Source organism: Molossus molossus, unplaced genomic scaffold, assembly GCF_014108415.1.
Source record: "Molossus molossus isolate mMolMol1 unplaced genomic scaffold, mMolMol1.p scaffold_m16_p_5, whole genome shotgun sequence".
Taxonomy (NCBI): Eukaryota; Metazoa; Chordata; class Mammalia; order Chiroptera; family Molossidae; genus Molossus; species Molossus molossus.
In genome coordinates this window covers 5,905,566-5,923,818 of record NW_023425388.1, presented here as the reverse complement: position 1 = coordinate 5,923,818, position 18,253 = coordinate 5,905,566, and the positions used below count along the sequence as shown (strand labels likewise).

Genomic DNA, 18,253 nt, shown 5'->3' with positions numbered 1-18,253 from the left:
AACCTTCAGCAGCCATCAATGTCCAGGTAAGACCCCAACCAGCAAAAAGATTACAACTTAACCAAAGGCTCAGATGACAGTTACATTTTTTAGCAATAAAGTATTTTTAGTTAAAAGACATATATTTTTTAGACATAATGCTATTTATTGCACACTTAGTAGATTATAGCATAGTGTAAACATAACTTTTATATGCACTGGGAAACCAAAATATTTGTGTGACTAGTTTTATTGCAGTGGTCTGAAATGAAACTCATAATATCTCTGAGGTAAGTATGTAAATGGAAAGACATACCATATGCATGGATAGGGAGGCATGAGATTGGTAAATTGTTAATTCTCCCCAACATTGATTTACAGATCAAACCTACCAAAATTTCAGCAGAATTTTTTTTTACAAAGTGATAATCTGATTCCAAAATTGATATGAAAATGCAAAAAAAAAAAAAAAAATTTGAAAAAGAAACTTTTAGAGGACTAACACTGATTTCAAAAACTAAAAACAGCCCTGGCCTGTTTGGCTCAGCGGTTAGAGCGCCGGCCTGCAGTCCAGAGAGACCCAGGTTCGGTTCCCGCTAAGGGCACGTACCTCAGTTGCAATTTGTCCCCGGCCCTGGTTGGGTCGTGCGGGTGGCAACCACTCGATGTGTCTCTCTCACATGTTTCTCTCTCTCTCTCTCCCTCCCACTCTATCTGAACAAAAAAAAAGGAAAAATGTCCTCGGGTGAGGATAAAAAAAAAAAAAAAAAAACACAAAAAAACAAAAACTTACCATAAAGCTCTAAAAATCATACCAGTGTGGTATTAGCATAAGAACAGATGCACAGATCCGTGAAACACTGACATTTAAGGCAATCAATTTTAACAAAGGTGCCAAGTCAACGAAAAAATTATTGCCTTTTCAAAAAATGATGCTAAAACAACTTGATATTCGTATGTGAAAAAAATTAACTCATCTAAAAATATTAAATGGCTGGTGTGGCTCCCAATTGATGTTTGTCTTGCACAATGATGTTTCTCTCTCTCTCCCTCTACCTCTCCCTTTTTTAAAACAAAAATCAATAAATTTCTTTAATTTAATAAATTAACTCTAAATGAATCACAGAGCTAAATATAAAATTTCTAGAAGAAAACCTCTATGACCTTGGTTAGGCAAATATATCTTAGATCACAACAAAATCATAATCCATTAAAAAAATTATAAATTGAACATCAAAGTTTAAAACTTTCCTCTTCAAAAGACAACTTTAAGCAAGTGAAAAGATAGCCATGAGCTAAAAGAAACTATTTCTAAATCATTTATCTAAAAAGGATTTATATGGGTGTTACCTCAAAAAATTAAAAATTGAACTGCCATTTGACCCAGTGATCCCACTTCTAGAAATATACCCTAAGAAGCCTGAAACACCAATCAGAAAGAATATATGTACCCCTATGTTCACAGCAGCACTATATACAATCACCAAGATCTGGAAACAGCCTAAGTGTCCATCAGTAGTCAAATGGATAAAAAAGCTGTGGTACATATACACAATGGAATACTATGCAGCAGTAAGAAAGAAAGAGCTCTTATCCTTTGAAACGACATGGAGGGAACTGGAGAGTATTATGCTAAGCGAAAAAAACCAAGCAGAGAAAGACAAATATCACATGATCTCACTTATTTGTGGAATATAATGAACTAAACAAACTAATAAACAAAATAGACCCAGAGTCATAGAAGTAGGGTACAGACTGACAAACCTCAGAAGAGGGGGAGAGGGGAAGAGATAAACCACAGAACTTATATGCATGTATGCATAACCAATGGACATGGACAACAAAGCTGGGGACAGGGCAGGGGGAGATGGGGAGGAGGGTGTCAATGGGAGAAATAACAAAAATAAATTAATAAAAATAATTTTTAAAAAATAAGTAAAAAAATACAAAGAATTTGTATAAAGATTATATAAGGAAATCTTACAACTCAAAAATAAAACAAACTACCACCCAATTAAAAATAGGCAAGCCCTGGCCAGTTTGGCTTAGCAGTTAGAGCATTGGCCCGTGGACCAAAGAGTCGTTGGTTCGATTCTGGTCAAGGGCACAAACCTCAGTTGCAGTTCAGTCCCTGACCCTGGTCAGGGTTGTGTGGGAGGCAACCAATCGTTGTGTCTTTTACACATCTATCTGAAGATAAATGGAAAAATATCTTATGGTGAAAATTTTTTAAAAATAGGCAAAAGATTTGAATAGATACTTAACCAAATAAACTATATATATTAATAATAAACACATGAAAATAAGTTCAACTTAATTATTCATGATGAAAATGCAAATAAAAACTACAATGAGATACCATCACACGCCCACTAAACTGACTATAGTCCAAAGGACTAACGATATTGTTCACAAGAATATGGAAAAAGTGGGACCTTCATACATTGCTGTGTAGAATACAGAATGATACACTTTGGTAAAGAGTTAAGCAGCTTCTCAGAAAGTTAATCATATGCTCAGTATATAACCCAGCAATTTCACCCCTTGGTATCTCCCCAAGAAAAATTAAAATATATGTTGACACACAGACCTGTACATGAATGTTGATAACAGCATTCACAACAGTCAAAAACAGGCAATAAACTAACTTTACCCATCAGCTGGTGGAATGGCTAAAGAAAATGTATCTATCCAGTCAATGGAATACTCTGCAGCACTAAAAAGAAATAAGCTAAATATCAATGAACCTCCAAAACACTACACCATGCACAAAGGACTACATATTGTATGATTCCGTTTCTATAAAATGTTCCTAAAAGGGAATCTATAGAGACAGAAGGCAGATCAGTGGTTGCCTGCAGCTGGGCAAGAGAGCAGGGACTAATTACAAAGAGATATGTGATAGAAATGTTCTAAAAACAGACAAAATCCAATACTCACTCATGAGAAAAATTCTCAGCAAACCCCTAGAACTTCTTCGACTTGAAAAAAAGCATCTACAAAAAACCTACAGCTAAAATCACACTTATGTTTATAATAGGGGAGGAGATGAATGAGTGGGGACAGGGAATATATAGGAAATCTCTACTTTCCATTAAATTTTGCAGTAAACTTGAAACTTCTCTAAAAAACAAAGTCTATGTTTTAAATCATAATAGTGAAAGACTGAATGCATTCCACCAAGATCATCATTTTTAGTGATTTAATACTGGAAGTTCCAGACAGTGCAACAAGGCAGGGGAAATAAAAAGTATGCAGAACAGAAGAAACAGAACTGCCCCTACTTGCAGATCTATATAAAAAATCTCAAGGAATCTACAAAAAACTCCTAGAACTTATAAGTGACATCAGCCAGGTTGCAGGATACAAGATCAACACACAAAAAGCAATAGAATTTTCTATGTACTAGCAACAAAAATAAGGAACCATACTTAACACACAACACCATTTATAATTGCTCCAAAGAACATGAAATACTTAGGTAAAAGTCTAACAAAATATGAATAGAATCTTGCCCTGGCTGGTTTGACTCAGCAGTTACAGGATCGGCCTGCGGACCAGAGTCCCAGGTTCAGTTCCCACTAAGGGTACGTACTTCAGTAGCAGTTTGTCCCCAGGCCCAGTTGGAGTCATGTGGGTGGTAGCCACTCAATGTGTCTCTCTCACATCAATGTTTCTCTCTCTCTCTTCCTCCCTCTCTCTCTCTCACTCTATCTGAAGATAAATGCAAAAAAAAAAGTCCTTGGGTAAGGATAAAATATAAATAAATATAAATATAAATACACACACATACATATATATATATATGTATGCCGAAAATTACAAACTGCTGATGAAAGAAATTAAAAACCTAAATAAGTGAAAAAGACACACTTTGTTAATGAATTGAAAGACTCAACCTAAGAAAGGTATCAATTCTCCCCAAATTCATCTGCAGATAGAACACAATTCCCATCAAAATCACAGCAAGAATTTTTATAGACATAGGTGAGCTTATTATAAAGTTATATGGAAAATTAAAGGACCTGTTCAGACAATTATGAAGAAGGATTAAAGGGGAAGAATCACTTTATCCACTGTTGAGGCTCACTATGTAGCTGCAGTAATCAAGATAATGAAGTACTGGTGGAAGGGCAGGCCAACGGACCAGATGAGAGAAACCAGAACAGACCCAGGCAAATAGGCCCATGACTGTTAACAAAGGTATGGAAGCAATTTATTGGAAGAAAGACCGTCTTTCCAACAAATGGCATGGTACTGGAGTAAATGGATGGCCATAAGCAAAAAAAAAAAAATTTTTACCTCAACCTAAGTCCACACCTTACACCTTATATACAAATTAACTCAAAACAGACCATAAACTAAATTGTAAAATATAAACATCAGGAGAAAATCTTTGGGACCGAGGTTAGGCAAAAAGGTCTTAAATATAACACACACAAAAATGAGCCACGCCCTGGACAGTTTAGCTCAGCAGTTAGAGCAAGAGCCTGAGGACCAAAGAGTCACAGGTTCGATTCTGGTCAAGGGCACATACCTCGTTGTGGTTCGATCCCTGGCCCTGGTTGGGGTCATGCAGGAGGCAACCAATTGATGTGTCTCTTTCACATCGATGATGCCCCCCCTCCTTCCCTGCCTTCCACTCTATCTAAAAAGCAATGAAAAAATATATCTTCAGGTGAGGATTAACAACAACTACAAAAATTAGTGATAACACTAAAGGTTAGTTAGGATGTGGAGGAAGTGATCTCTCATACAGTGCTGGTGGAAATGTAAAATGGTACAGCCTCCCTGGAAAACATGAACTTATCACATAACCCAGTAATTGTACTCTTGGGCATTTATCCCAGAGAAATGAAAACAAATATTAACACAAAACCTACACAAAGATGTTCGTGTAGCCTGCCCGGTGTGGCTCAGTGGTTGAGCATCAACCCATGTACCAAGAGGTCATCAGTTTGATTCTCGGTCAGGACACATGCCCAGGTTGTGGGGCCAAATCCCCAGTGGGGGGCATGTAGGAGGCGGCCAATTGATGTTCTCTCTCTTCGATGTTTCTTTTCTCTCTCTCCCCCCCTCTCCCTTCCTCTCTCTCTAAAAAATCAATAAAGAAAAAAATTTTTTTTTAAAAAAAGATGTTTGTATAACACCTTCATTCATGATAGCAAAAACTGGAAACAACTCAAATGTTCTTAAATGGGAGAATAGTTAAACTGTGATATTTCCATAATGTGGAATACTATGTGGCAATAAAAAGGAACAAACTATTAATACATGCAACAACTTGGATGGATTTAAGTGAAAAAAGTCTATCTCAAAAGGTCATACTGAATAATTTCATTTTTATGACATTCCTGAAATAAAATTATAGAGATTAATGTGTGGTAACTATACATTAGTGGTTGCCAAGAGGCAGGCACAGAGAAGAGGGTGGATGTGGCTATAATAGGGTAGCATGAGAGCATCTTGGCAGTGATGGAACAGTTCTATACCTTGAGTGTGGTGGTGGTTATATGAATCTATACATGGGATAAAACTGCCTAGAACTATGTGCACACAAACAAATGAGTACATACAAAACTAGTGAAATAAAAACAAGTCCAGGGCCCTGGCCGGTTTGGCTCAGCGGTTAGGGCGTCGGCCTGCGGTCCAGAGAGACCTGGGTTCGGTTCCCGCTAAGGGCACGTACCTCGTTGCAGTTTGTCCCCGGCCCTGGTTGGGTCATGAGGGTGGCAACCACTCAATGTGACCCTTTCACATCGATGTTTCCCTCTCTCTCCCTCCTACTCTATCTGAACAAAATATGAAAAAATGTCCTCGGGTGAGGAAAAAAACAAAACAAAACAAAACAAGTCCGGGTAATGCTGATAAAACCTACACAAACTCTGGGGATTATGTCAATGTCAGTTTCCTGGCTTTTACTTTGTCCTGTAGTTATGCAAGATGTTACCACTGGGGGAAACTGCGTGAAGATATAGCGGACTTCCCTAGACTTTTTGCAAGTTCCTGTGAATCTATAATTATTTCAAAATAATATTTTTTACCAAAAAAACAAACTGGATTCAGGTTATAGTTCTACAACTGCAGAAATTTACTAAAAATTATCAAACTATACTTGTACAACAGAATTTTGTGATACATAAAATATATCTCAACAAAGCTGTTTTAAAATAAACAGTAATCAAACCCTGACATATTTACCTACTGAAAGTGAATACTGATACATAACAGGGTATCAAGCACAATACTTTCAAGATTCCTTCAAAATCTTTAGTTATTTCTGATTTTAACTGAACTATACTATCAGTTAATTTTTCTTCTAAAAGTTTTCTGAAATAATGTACCATAACGGTAACTCTTTCCTACCAAATTAAAAATATAGCCCTGGCCGGTTTGGCTCAGCGGTTAGAGCGTCGGCCTGCAGTCTAGAGAGACCCGGGTTCAGTTCCCGCTAAGGGCATGTACCTCGGTTGCAGTTTGTCCCCGGCCCTGGTTGGTCGTGTGGGTGGCAGCCACTCGATGTGTCCCTTTCACATCGATGTTTCTCTCTCTCTCTCTCGCTCTCTCTCTCTCTCATCCTCTCTCTCCCTCCCACTCTATCTGAACAAAAAATGGAAAAATGTCCTCGGGTGAGGATTAAAAAAAAAAAAAAGCCCTGGCCGGTTTGGCTCAGCGGTTAGAGCGTCGGCCTGCGGTTCGGAGAGACCCGGGTTCGGTTCCCGCTAAGGGCGCGTGCCTCGGTTGCAGCTTGTCCCCGGCCCTGGTTGGTTGTGAGGGTGGCCACTCGATGTGTCCCTTTCACATCGATGTTTCTCTCTCTCTCTCTGTTCCTCTCTCTCCCTTCCACTCTACCTGAACAAAGAATGGAAGGATGTCCTCGAGTGAGGATGATAAAAAAAAATAAAAAATAAAAATATAGATAGCAAAACATTGGCAGTCCACACTTTTAGTTTACTGACTGTGGAAGGTGCATGCCAGAAGAAAGCAACACAGAGAGAGGACGGAACCATAGGCAAACCACTGAAAGGCCTGCTCCTCAAGAACACAGGGGAACTGTACATTGTCTATGATCACTTCCCACACAGAAAAGCCAGCCAGGTACTAAAAAAGGACTGCCAGCAGGTGCTCCGTGGAAAGCCTCCTCTAACCTTATACAGTGACAGCACAGTCCTTCAAAAAGTCATCCAGACCCTCCAATAGTTTCACCTACACCATAAAAGCTGGGCTCTTTCTTTTCTAGAGTTCAAAGGCTGCTTTTCCAGGACTTTCCCAGCCAGCCCCACAGATCACATCAAGGCCCAGCTGGCCTCCTCCACTGATCTGAGTCAATCACCACTAAGGAGACACCTCAACCGAGGTGAGGAACCATGTTGTTCTTGTTCCAGTCACCATTCTCTAGGGCACTTGGGCACTGCTGCTTTATGAACTGAAGTCCACTCTTTATCTGATCTTTTCTTAGATGCAGGACTCAGTAACTCCCGCCTTTCCCTAACAACTTTCACCCACACTGAACTACTTACTAGCAATGCCCTAATTTAGTATCTAGCCCCTGGATTCTTTCCTGGTTCCTCAACTCTAAGATAAGTTTCCAGAGTCTGGAACATGATCTGTGCAGACCTGGACAGAGACCACAGAAAAGGCAGCTTTCCATAGCAAGAAGAGATATGGCCTTATTACACAAGCTTGTATTATATTGGCGGAACTACTAAACAGCAAATTTAATTAGAAACAGTTTAACCTAAAATATTCCCTCTTTAACTAAGGTCAAGTGTGAGGGCTAGAACATGCTGGTGATATGAAACTGCTCTACCATGGACATTTCGTCCTCTGTACCGGCACTGTAGCGCAATGGTTTATTTTTGTTGTTGTTGTTAATCCTCACCCTAGAATATTTTTCCATTGATTTTCAGATAGAGTGGAAGAGGGGTGGGAGAGGGGAAGAGAGAGAGAGAGAGAGAGAGAGAGAGAGAGAGATCATTGTGAGAGAGACACACAGATTGGTTGCCTCCCCCACAACCTCAACAGGAGCCAGTGATCGAACCTGCAACGCAGGTAGGTACCCTTGAGTGGGAATCAAACCTGAGACCCTTCAGTCCTCGGGTCGATGCTCTAACCACTGAGAAAAACCAGTGAGGATGGGAATAGTTTAAGCATTACAACTAACATGTCAGCAAAACATGCATTTTTCCTATGCTTTCAATTTTTTTAAAAAACACCAAGAAATCTAAGATTCTGTTTAATTTAAGCTTCAACCTTAACAAAGATGTCTCAGCAATTTAAGAAAGAACCAAACCAATGGATTACGTTCTCACTGATCAAATTCCTTCTCGCCTATTGGTCAAGGTCTTTTTGACCATGATCCTTTTAGACCCAGACAAATTTACCACACTGCCATTTTAGTTTATCATGATGTAAGCAGAATATAGCAAAGCTAAAATTTCACCTTTCAATATGTGATGTTCCATCTAACTCAGTTTTGAAATAAAAACTCCTTCCCTGACCTTTTCTACTTGCTCAGTATTAAAGTATATAAAAAAAATCCCTGTTTTGGAAAACCTCTTTGCAGCCACATTCAGAATTCCTTCACATGAGAAGATAGTATGAAACAAAGCTTAGTCCACAGGCAGGGGGACAATTCCTGGGTTAGCAGTACATGCTGCCCCAGCTGTGCTGGGGGAAGCAAGTCAGATGCATAGACAAGTGCTGACCACTTGTCAGCATGCAGTAAACAATACACACCAGCTAGTTATTATTACTACAATTATTGTTTTACTATCTAAAAATAAAAATACATTCACGCTCCAAATTTTACCAGAAGTGGCAGAATTGTTCGTTTTGCAGAAGAAATATTTTTTTCCATATAAAAAGGACAAATTAATGTGTAATTTTTAAAGAAATATGATTAGTCTCCCCTAATATTAAAATAAAATTGGCTATTTTTAAAATACCAGTAAATGATCCCTTAAATTACAAATATTTCTGATTTAATATATCTACCTCTGATTATAAATTATGTGCACAATGATTTTTTCAATACTTTTATTATGAATTTTTATGTTTTGAAATCATCTTTTAAACACAAAAATTAATAGTGACTATTAAAAGGCACCAAGTAATCTCCACAATAAATGGTTAAAAATCCAAGTGTTCAACTATTTTCCAACCTATTCAGAATACATACACTTAAAAATCCAACTTTCTGAGGCTTACAGGCTAGAAGGACTGTCGCCAATACCACTTAGTGGACACAGCCACAACGTTGGTACTTTAAGCAGCGGTCTATGAGCATCATACCTTCTTCTCTTTCATGCTGTCGGCTTGTACAGTTTCCAGGCGTGCTTTAAAGTGCTCACAATCCATTCTCAGTTGCTCTAATTCTTGCTCCTTCCTTTCCAGGTCTAGAAGAAAGACCATAAATAACCAGTATTTCACATCACTAATCTCTCTTAAGCATCCACTTTGCCTGATCTCTTAGGAAAACTTGGGCTGATTTCTTAGGTAGTAGATTTGCATAACGAGTCCTTGAATAACCAATATTCTGAAAGTCCTGCTTTTTAAGTGTATCAGTTTTTAGCCCATAGTAAAAAGCACTTTTTTGTGTTTTCTGTTTTATGTTTTTAAGACCTTGCTTTACTGCCAAACTTGTACTCAGGCTCTAAGAAAGTGTGTATTTAAAGGACTGGAGGCAGGGCTGAGAAGCCCGACTGTCTCATGGCACAAACTTGTATCTGTTCCAGAAAAAGCATAAGGCAGCTTGGTGAGTCGACAGTGCCAGCCAGGGCTGATTCACAAAGCTGGTCTCACCAGCGGGCAGTGACTCAATGGGACAGCTGCAGTCAGTCAATGGAGGAGTGAGAATATGGTGACGGGGACAAGAAAAGGCCATAGTGAGAGGTGGGGACTATAGAATACTTCCTCTACACCATATTCATTTAGATGATTCAAATGGCCAACCAAAATCCCAAAAGACACCCCGGTTAATAAACATGAAATCAAAAGTATTATCACTTTATTTATGTATTTTTTCTTTATTGATTTTAAATAGAGAGTAAGGGAGAGAGATAGAACATCAATTGGCCGGCTCCTGCATGCCCCTCACTGGGGATCTGGCCCACAACCCGGGCATGTGCCCTGACCGGGAATTGAACCAGCGACTTCTTAGTACATGAGTCGACACTCAGCCACTGAGCCACGTTGGCCAGGCAAACGTATTATCACTTTAAATAAAAAGTATTATGTGGCAGAAATACTGGCATTAAAAAATCAAAGAAATATGTAATTTAAAATTTTAGGTGCCTTGATTTCAAGGGCTGAGAAACCATCAGTTTTTATGCTGACATGTACCAAGATTGGGAGGGCACGTGTGCTCAAAGCTAATGGTGTCACTTCTCTGATTAAAGTAGCAATGGTTGAGGACAGTGGTTCTCAGACTTCAGAGGACTTCTTCAAACACAGGCTGCTGGGCCCAGTCCTCAGTGGGATTGAACTGGGTCTTAGACTCTGTGTTTCTTACAAGTTACCAGGTGAAGCTGATGCTACTGGTCTGGGAACAGACTTTGAGGACAACTGCTTCAGTACAACATCCTGTCTCTCATCACTAACTAAATTAAATCAGCACACAACCAGTAACCGCAATCAAGGGAAGCCAGCTGTAGGAATGCTAAAGGGTGCAAAAAGAGAGGGTGGTGAGAAAGTCTCAGAGAGCAGACACCTAAAAAATGGAACATTACGGCACCCGAGAGGAGAAATGTGGCCTACAGACACTTCCTCCCATGACATGCAGATAAAAGAGTATGGCTTTGTAACCTTGGGGTCTCAGAGAGAAGGCAAGGGGAAGCCCAAACAAGCAGCCCAGGGGGCTTGCCAAGAACAAAATGGGCATCCCAAAAGCTCTTGAGAATAAAGGGAGTCTACATTTCCTAGAGACCCTTTGCCCTGGAAGGAAGATTAAAACCTAAAGCTAAATATTTAGAGATTATGAAACGGGCCGGCAAAGCTTCTTTTAAAAGGTGTTTCTCAGAAACCAGGATGAAGTAACATGAGACTTTCTTCTCCCTTAAATCAATTTGTTTTCTGCCCTTTTATGATGTACTATGCCACAACGGGACTTTCACTGGAATTCTTTCTTTTGTCCCACTAATCCAGGCCACACAAGAAAACAACTATCAATCAAGTACTATGCTTGGAAAACTGCATAGTTGCCTTTTGTAACAATGCTAAATGAAAACACATATATATGTTATTTATAGTTATGTATGAAATATGAACTGGTCACAAAAAAACAAAATGAAAAAAGAAACTAACGTCCTGGCTGGTTTGGCTCAGTGATTTGAGAGTCGGCCCGCAGACCAGAGAGTTCGGTTCCCACTAAGGACATGTGCCTCGGTTGCAGTTCATCCCCGGCCATGGTTGGGGTCGTGTGGGTGGCAACCAGTCGATGTGTCTTTCTCACATTGATGTTTCTCTCTCTCTCTTCCTCCCTCTCTCCTTCCCGCTCTATCTGGATAAATGCAAAAATGTCCTCGAGTGAGGATAAAAAAAAAAAACTAAGACAAAATCACTGATGGTGTAAATTTTCTGCAGTTAACTTTTAAATGTTTCTTCTATTATTAAACTGCATACTACTCAAATATTGTAAGGAATATAGGAAATTACAACTTTACAAGCCTTACCATGTATAAAAATCTGTAGGAATTTTGACCACCCAAAAGACTTTCATTACGGTAATTTCATTCTCTCTCACTCTATATAGCTGTATACACCTCACTGTTAAGTTAGCATGACAATGGGACAGGTTAAAACATTCTATTCTACCATAGGCCGCCCCAGAATTCAGGCAGTATTGGGGGGGGGGGCACACCCACCCACTGCAGGCCTTCCAGGAAGCAGGTGCCTTTCTATAGCATGAGGCCACCACCTTGTGGCCAGATGGGAGCACTGTCCCACCTTGTATTTTCTGTTGTATTTTGATTTTTATTCATTTTTCAGGGAGAGAGGGGAAGGGAGAGAAAGAAACATCAACATGAGAAACATTGGTCGGCTGCCTCCTGCATGCCCCTAACTGGGGATCGAGCCCACAACTCAATCATGTGCCCTGACCGGGAACTGAAATAGGACTTCTCAGTCCATAGGATGATGCTCAATCCACTAAACCACACCAGCCAGGAGCACTTTCATTTTTTATTTTATTTCTTTATTTGACTTAAGAAAATTTTTGTCTCACAATTCTAGAGGCTACAAGTCTGAGATCAAGGTGCCAGCAGTGTTGGTTCCTACTGAAAACTGTGAAGACCTCTATCCTTGGTTAATCTTCTCTTTTGGTCTATTCACATAGTCTTCCCTCTATAAATATCCCTGTGTTCAAAATCCCCCCCCCTTTTTTTTATCCTCACCCAAGGACATTTTTCCATATTTTGTTCAGATAGAGTGGGAGGGAGAGAGAGAGAGAAACATCGACGTGAAAAGGACACATTGAGTGGTTGCCACCTGCACAACCCAACCTGGGCCGGGGACAAACTGCAACTGAAGTACATGCCCTCAGCGGGAACCGAACCCAGGTCTCTCTGGACCGCAGGCCGACGCTCTAACTGCTGAGCCAAACCAGCCAGGGCCAAAATTCCCCTTTTTATAAACACATACATCATATGTTGGATTAGAGTTCATCCTAATTACCTCACTTTAACTTGATTATCTCTGTAAAGACCTTGTCTCCAAATAAAGTCACATTTTGAGATACTGGAGGTTACAACTTCAACATATGAATTTGGACAACCTTGCATTTTCAACTTGGCCCACAGCATGCCTGCCACCTAAAACACCACAAAGACGCAGACTTTCATGTTTTGTTTTTTAATACATCCCAAATACCTAGAACAGTACATAGCACGGGATAGGTACTGTACAAATATTTGTCACAAAAAAATTTTCAGCCCGACTGGTGTGGCTCATTGGTTGAGCACTGACCCATGCACCAAGAGGTTGCTGGTTCGATTCCAGGTCAGGGCGCACGCCCAGGTTGTGGGCCCGATCCCCAGTGGGCTGCATGCAGGAGGCGGCCAATCAATGTTCTCTCTCAACGATGTTTCTATCTCTCTCTCCCTCTCCCTTTCTCTCTCTCTAAAATCAATAAAGAAAAACAACTTAAAAAAAAAAAATTTTCACTTCTTCATACATTCCTTCTGTTAATCCTTACATAAAAACACAATTACTTTGATTATATATCTCATTCTTTTATAATGAGAACATATTATTTCTGTAATTCTTTTAAAAAATCACAGACAGAGCCCTGATCAGTTTGGGTCAGCAGTTAGACTGTCAGCCCTTGGAACGAAGGGTCGTGGGTTCGATTCCCAATCAAGGGCACATACCAGGGTTGCAGGTTCAATCCCCGGCCTGGGTTGGGGTCATGCCATGCAGGAGACAACCAATCAATGTGTCTCTCTCACATCAATGTTTCTCTCTCTCTCTCTCCCCTCTCCTCCCCCCTCCCTCCCACTCTCTCTGCAAATCAATGAAAAAATATCCTTGGTTGAGGATTAAAAAAAAAAAATCACAGCCCTGGCCGGTTTGGCTCAGCAGTTAGAGCATCTACCTGTGGTCCAGAGAGACCCAGATTCAGTTCCTGCTAGGGGTGTGTACCTCGGTTGCAGTTTGTCCCTGGCCCTTGTTGGTTGTGCGGGTGGCAGCCACTCGATGTGTCCCTTTCACATTGATGTTTCACTCTCTCTCTCTCTTCCTCTCTCTCCCTCCCACTCTATCTGAACAAAAAGTGAAAAAATGTCCTCGGGTGAGGATAAAAAATAAAATAAATAAATAAAAATCACAGACAGAATTAATATGAACAGTGAATGATATACTACAAATAGTCAGGACATTATCTTGCCCAGCCTCAATATTAGAACAGGGAAGGGGTTGCCACTTAGCCTACACTGTATTTCAACAGTTAATCTTTAGCATTTGAAATGAAGGAAAAATCTCCATTTAACTGTTAACCAAGTAAAAGGTGGCCTAGACAGACTATAACTATGTAGAGACAATCCAAATTACAGGTCACTTCAACATCTATATATTTTCTGAATTTTACAATCCTTTCTGATAGTTTTATTAGCATGAGAATGACTGCATCTCTTAATGCTCAAATGACTCCCAGGAAAGGTACAGAGAGCTATACATAGTAAGGATACAGAGAACTATAAATGAAAATACTAAGCAAAGAAATTTGAACTACACAAAAGGGATCAATTTCTTTACCCTTTTTTTATCACCGGTATCCTTATACTAAATTACCAGTTATTTCATATTAATATGAAAATATTTGTTTTGATCAAAATAACTAAGAAAAGAGTCTCAAATACAAAATACTTTTAACAACCATTAACTTCTACCTTCTTATCACTCTCTAATATGTTTAGAAGATAATTTAGAATTAGCTGCTGATGGATTCCATCTTTACTTGAGCTGAGATTTGGAGGGTATTTTGATTTCCTAGTGTTGCCAGGACAAAGTGCAGGCTTCCCCCGCTACCCAAAAGCAGAGTATTCCTATGAAACCTTCATAAGCCAAAATGGTGTAAAGTGAAGAAACAATTACCTTAGGACACATCTTGCTAACTGACACACAAAATAAACAGATATAAAGCCCAGATTCTAACAGACACAGCTGAAAGCTCTGGCAGCTTCATGCTGAGATGCTGAGTGTGGTTCCCAGCAAAGGAGCTTGGTGGGGCCACTTCCCCTGCTCCGGGTACCATAACAGCTCACTGCAAAGCAAACACTGAATGCTATTAACAATCATCTTTGAGTTTCTTTTGATTAGCAAAAACAGATACTAACTAAAGTAGGTCTTTCATAAAGGTTAAGTGTTAGAACGCAAACTCAAAAAGTGGGAAATATGTATACCATAAACTGGGTGGCTTAGAACAGAAATAAATGTCTTCTCTTACAGTTCTGGAAGCTACAAGTCTGAAATCAAGTTGTCAGCAGGCCATACTCCCTCTAAAACCAGTAGGGTCAGGATTCTTCCCTCCTCTTCAACCTTCTGGTAGCCCCAAAGAGTCCTAGGTTGGTGACAGTACAAATACAATCTGCCTCCACTTGGCCTTCTCCCTCTGTTCACATTATCTTCCCTCTGTGTGCCTCTGTCTCTGGGTCCAAATTTCCCCCTTTTATAAGGAAACCAGTCAGACTGGTTTAGGGCCCACCTAAAGACCTCATTTTAACTTAATCACCTCCCACCTCAGTGCCAGAGACAGCATGTTGAAAATATAAGCTGAAAAAGTGAACAAATGAGACTATTCCAGATTTTCCTTTAAAAACAAAAAACAAACAAACAAAAAAACCCTCAGGAGCCTCTGGGACAACATCAAGTGTACCAACATTCACATCATGGGGGTGTCAGAAGGAGAAGAGAGCGAGAAAGAAAGTAAAAACCTATTTGAAAAAATGATGACAGAAAACTTCCCTAACTTGGTGAAGGAAGTAGACATACAAGTCCAGTAAGCACAGTGTCCCAAACAAGATGAACCCAACAAAGCTCACACCAAGACAATCATAATTAAAATACAAAAGGTTAAAGACAAAGAGAAAATCTTAAAAGCAGCAAGAGAAGTCCTAGCCATTATGGCTCAGCTGGCTGGAGCGTCGTCCTGTGCACCAAAGGGTCGAAGGTTTAATTTCTGGTCAGAGAATATATCCAGGTTTCAATTTGATCCCTAGTCAGGGTTCGTGTGGGAGGCAACCAATCAATATTTCTCTCTAGCATGATGTTTCTCCTCCCTCTTTCCCTTCCTCTCCAAAAATCAGTGATAGATAGATAGATAGATAGATAGATAGATAGATAGATAGATAGATAAGAGAAAAGCAGTTAGTTACCAACAAGGGAGCTCCCATAACTCACCCTGGCTGGTTTTTCTCAGTGGTTAGAGCATCGGCCCTTGGAGCAAAGAGTCATGGGTTTGATTCTGGACAAGGGCATGTACCTCAGTTGTGGTTCGGTCCCCAATCCTGGTTGGAGTCATGCAGGAGGCAACCAGTCGATGTGTCTCTCTCACACAGATGCTTCTCTCTCTCCCACTCTGTCTCTCCCCCACTCTATCTGAAGATAAATGGAAAAATATCCTCGGGTGAGGATTAAAAAAAAAGACTGCCGGCTCATTTCTCAATAGAAACTTTGCCGGAAGGTAATAGCAAGAAATATTCAAAGTGATGAAAAGCGAGGGCCTACAACCAAGACTATTCTACCCATACCCAGCAAAGCTATCATTTAGAATTGAAGGACAGATAAAGAGCTTCCCAGACAAGAAAAAACTAATGGAGTTCATCAGCACCAAACTAGTATCATATAAAATGTTAAAAAGTTTTCTTTAAAAAGAAGAAAAAAATTTTAAACATGAACAATAAAATGGCAATATATACACATCTATTAACAATTGAATAAAAAATAAATAAAAAATAAAAAATAAATGAATAAGCAGAACAGAAACAGGCTCCTAGATAGAGAACATTTTGACGGTTGCTAGATGAAAAGGATGTTGGGGGAATAGGTGAAAAAGGTGAAGAAATTAAGAAGTACAAATTGGTGCCCGGCCGGTGTGGCTCAGTGGTTGAGCATTGACCCATGCACCAAGAAGTCATCAGTTTGATTCCCAATCAGGGCACATGCCCAGGTTGTGGGCTTAATTCCCAGTGGGGGGCATGCAGGAGGTGGCCAATTGATGTTCTTTCTCATCGATGTTTCTCTCTCTCTCTCCCTTCCTCTTTCTAAAATCAATAAAGAAAAAAAAAATTTTTTTTAAAAGAAGTACAAATTGGTTGTTACAGAATAGTCATGGGAATGTAAAGTACAGTATAGGGAATATGGGTAACAGTATTCTAATAACTATATATGGTGTCAAATCCATTGGGATGATCTCTTAGTAAGTTATGTAGTATCTAGTCACTGTGGTGTACACCTGAAACTAATATAATAATGTATGTCAACTGTAATTGAAAAGTAAAAGATTTTAAAATGGGGAAAAATAAATAAAATAAAATTTTAAAACCTTCAATTAAAGAGCTTTAATGCACTGAAATCCTAGGGCCCATTCTAAGCCAATCAAACAACACCTTAATTAGCTGTCAAAGTTATAAAACAGTCCCGCTGGTGTGGCTCAGTAGCTGAGCATCGACCCATACATCAGGAGGTCACTGGTTCGATTCCCAGTCAGGGCACATGCCCAGGTCATGGGCCTAATCCCCAGTGGAGGGCATGCAGGAAGTAGTTAATCGATGTTCTCTCTTATCAATGTTTCTATCTCTCTCTCCCTCTTACTTCCTCTCTCTAAAATCAATAAAGGAAAAAAAAAATTTTTTTAAGCTATAAAACAAACCAACGGGTGGGGTTTGAGGCTTGGAACCAGAACATGGAAATAGCATTTCTTCCTGCATTGCCAAAAGTCTGCTTCCAAAACCACTATTTTTCTAACATAAATGTCACTGGAGTAATCTTTTACAGAATGAAGACAATGTGTGATTAATAGGAATTTGTCCTATGCTGGCATTGCCAATGTACCTGTCATTACCGTGCATCACTAATTTTTTATACCTGCTTGTGAGAGCCCCTCAGTCTACCCGTAAATTATCAAAGGATCTGATCTTCTCCTTTTTTTTTTTTTTTATCCTCACCCAAGGACACTCTTTCATTCTTTGTTCAGATAGAGCAGGAGGGAGAGAGAGAGAGAGAAACATCCATGTGAAAGGGACACATCGAGTGGCTGCCACCCGCCCGACCAACCAGGGCCGGGGACAAACTGCAACCGAGGTACATGCCCTTAGCGGGAACCGAACCCGGGTCTCTCCGGACCGCAGGCCGACGCTTTAACCGCTGAGCCAAACCGGCCAGGGCTGATCTCCTTTTTATATTCCCACATTACCTAGCTGTGCCTGAAAAATATCCAGCACATAATACCTACCTGATTGATCTGTCAACTAAATTCACGGGAAGACTTGAAAATAAACAAGTCATACAGACAAAAAGCTTCATCTTGCTGAACTCAAATGAATTGTTAAAGTATTTCCCAAACCAGAGCCAGAGAATTTTGCTTTTCATTTACTGGAATATGAATACAAACACAATGTTAACAATTGGCGGTCAGGAGTGATACAATCAAATGTCTATCCTTTCTTGGTGCTGTCCGACCTCCTCTGCCCATAAGTCCCTGTGAGTCTATGTTCTTCTTTCCCAACCCCCTGTATTCTATACAGTCTCCACCTTGGTCTGTGCCCCCAAAGAGGATGAA

General features: G+C 39.9%; 1 protein-coding gene across 2 annotated transcripts in view; it reads right to left on the bottom strand.

The window, feature by feature from the left end:
• Positions 1 to 18,253, bottom strand: part of LOC118617564 (heat shock transcription factor 2 binding protein) — a 100,680-nt gene that overhangs the window by 68,907 nt on the left and 13,520 nt on the right. For both annotated transcript variants that reach the window (XM_036243548.1, XM_036243549.1), the window contains one exon: positions 9,274 to 9,377. In XM_036243548.1, the coding sequence (XP_036099441.1) occupies positions 9,274 to 9,377 (104 nt within the window). The remainder of the gene's footprint in view (positions 1 to 9,273; positions 9,378 to 18,253) is intronic.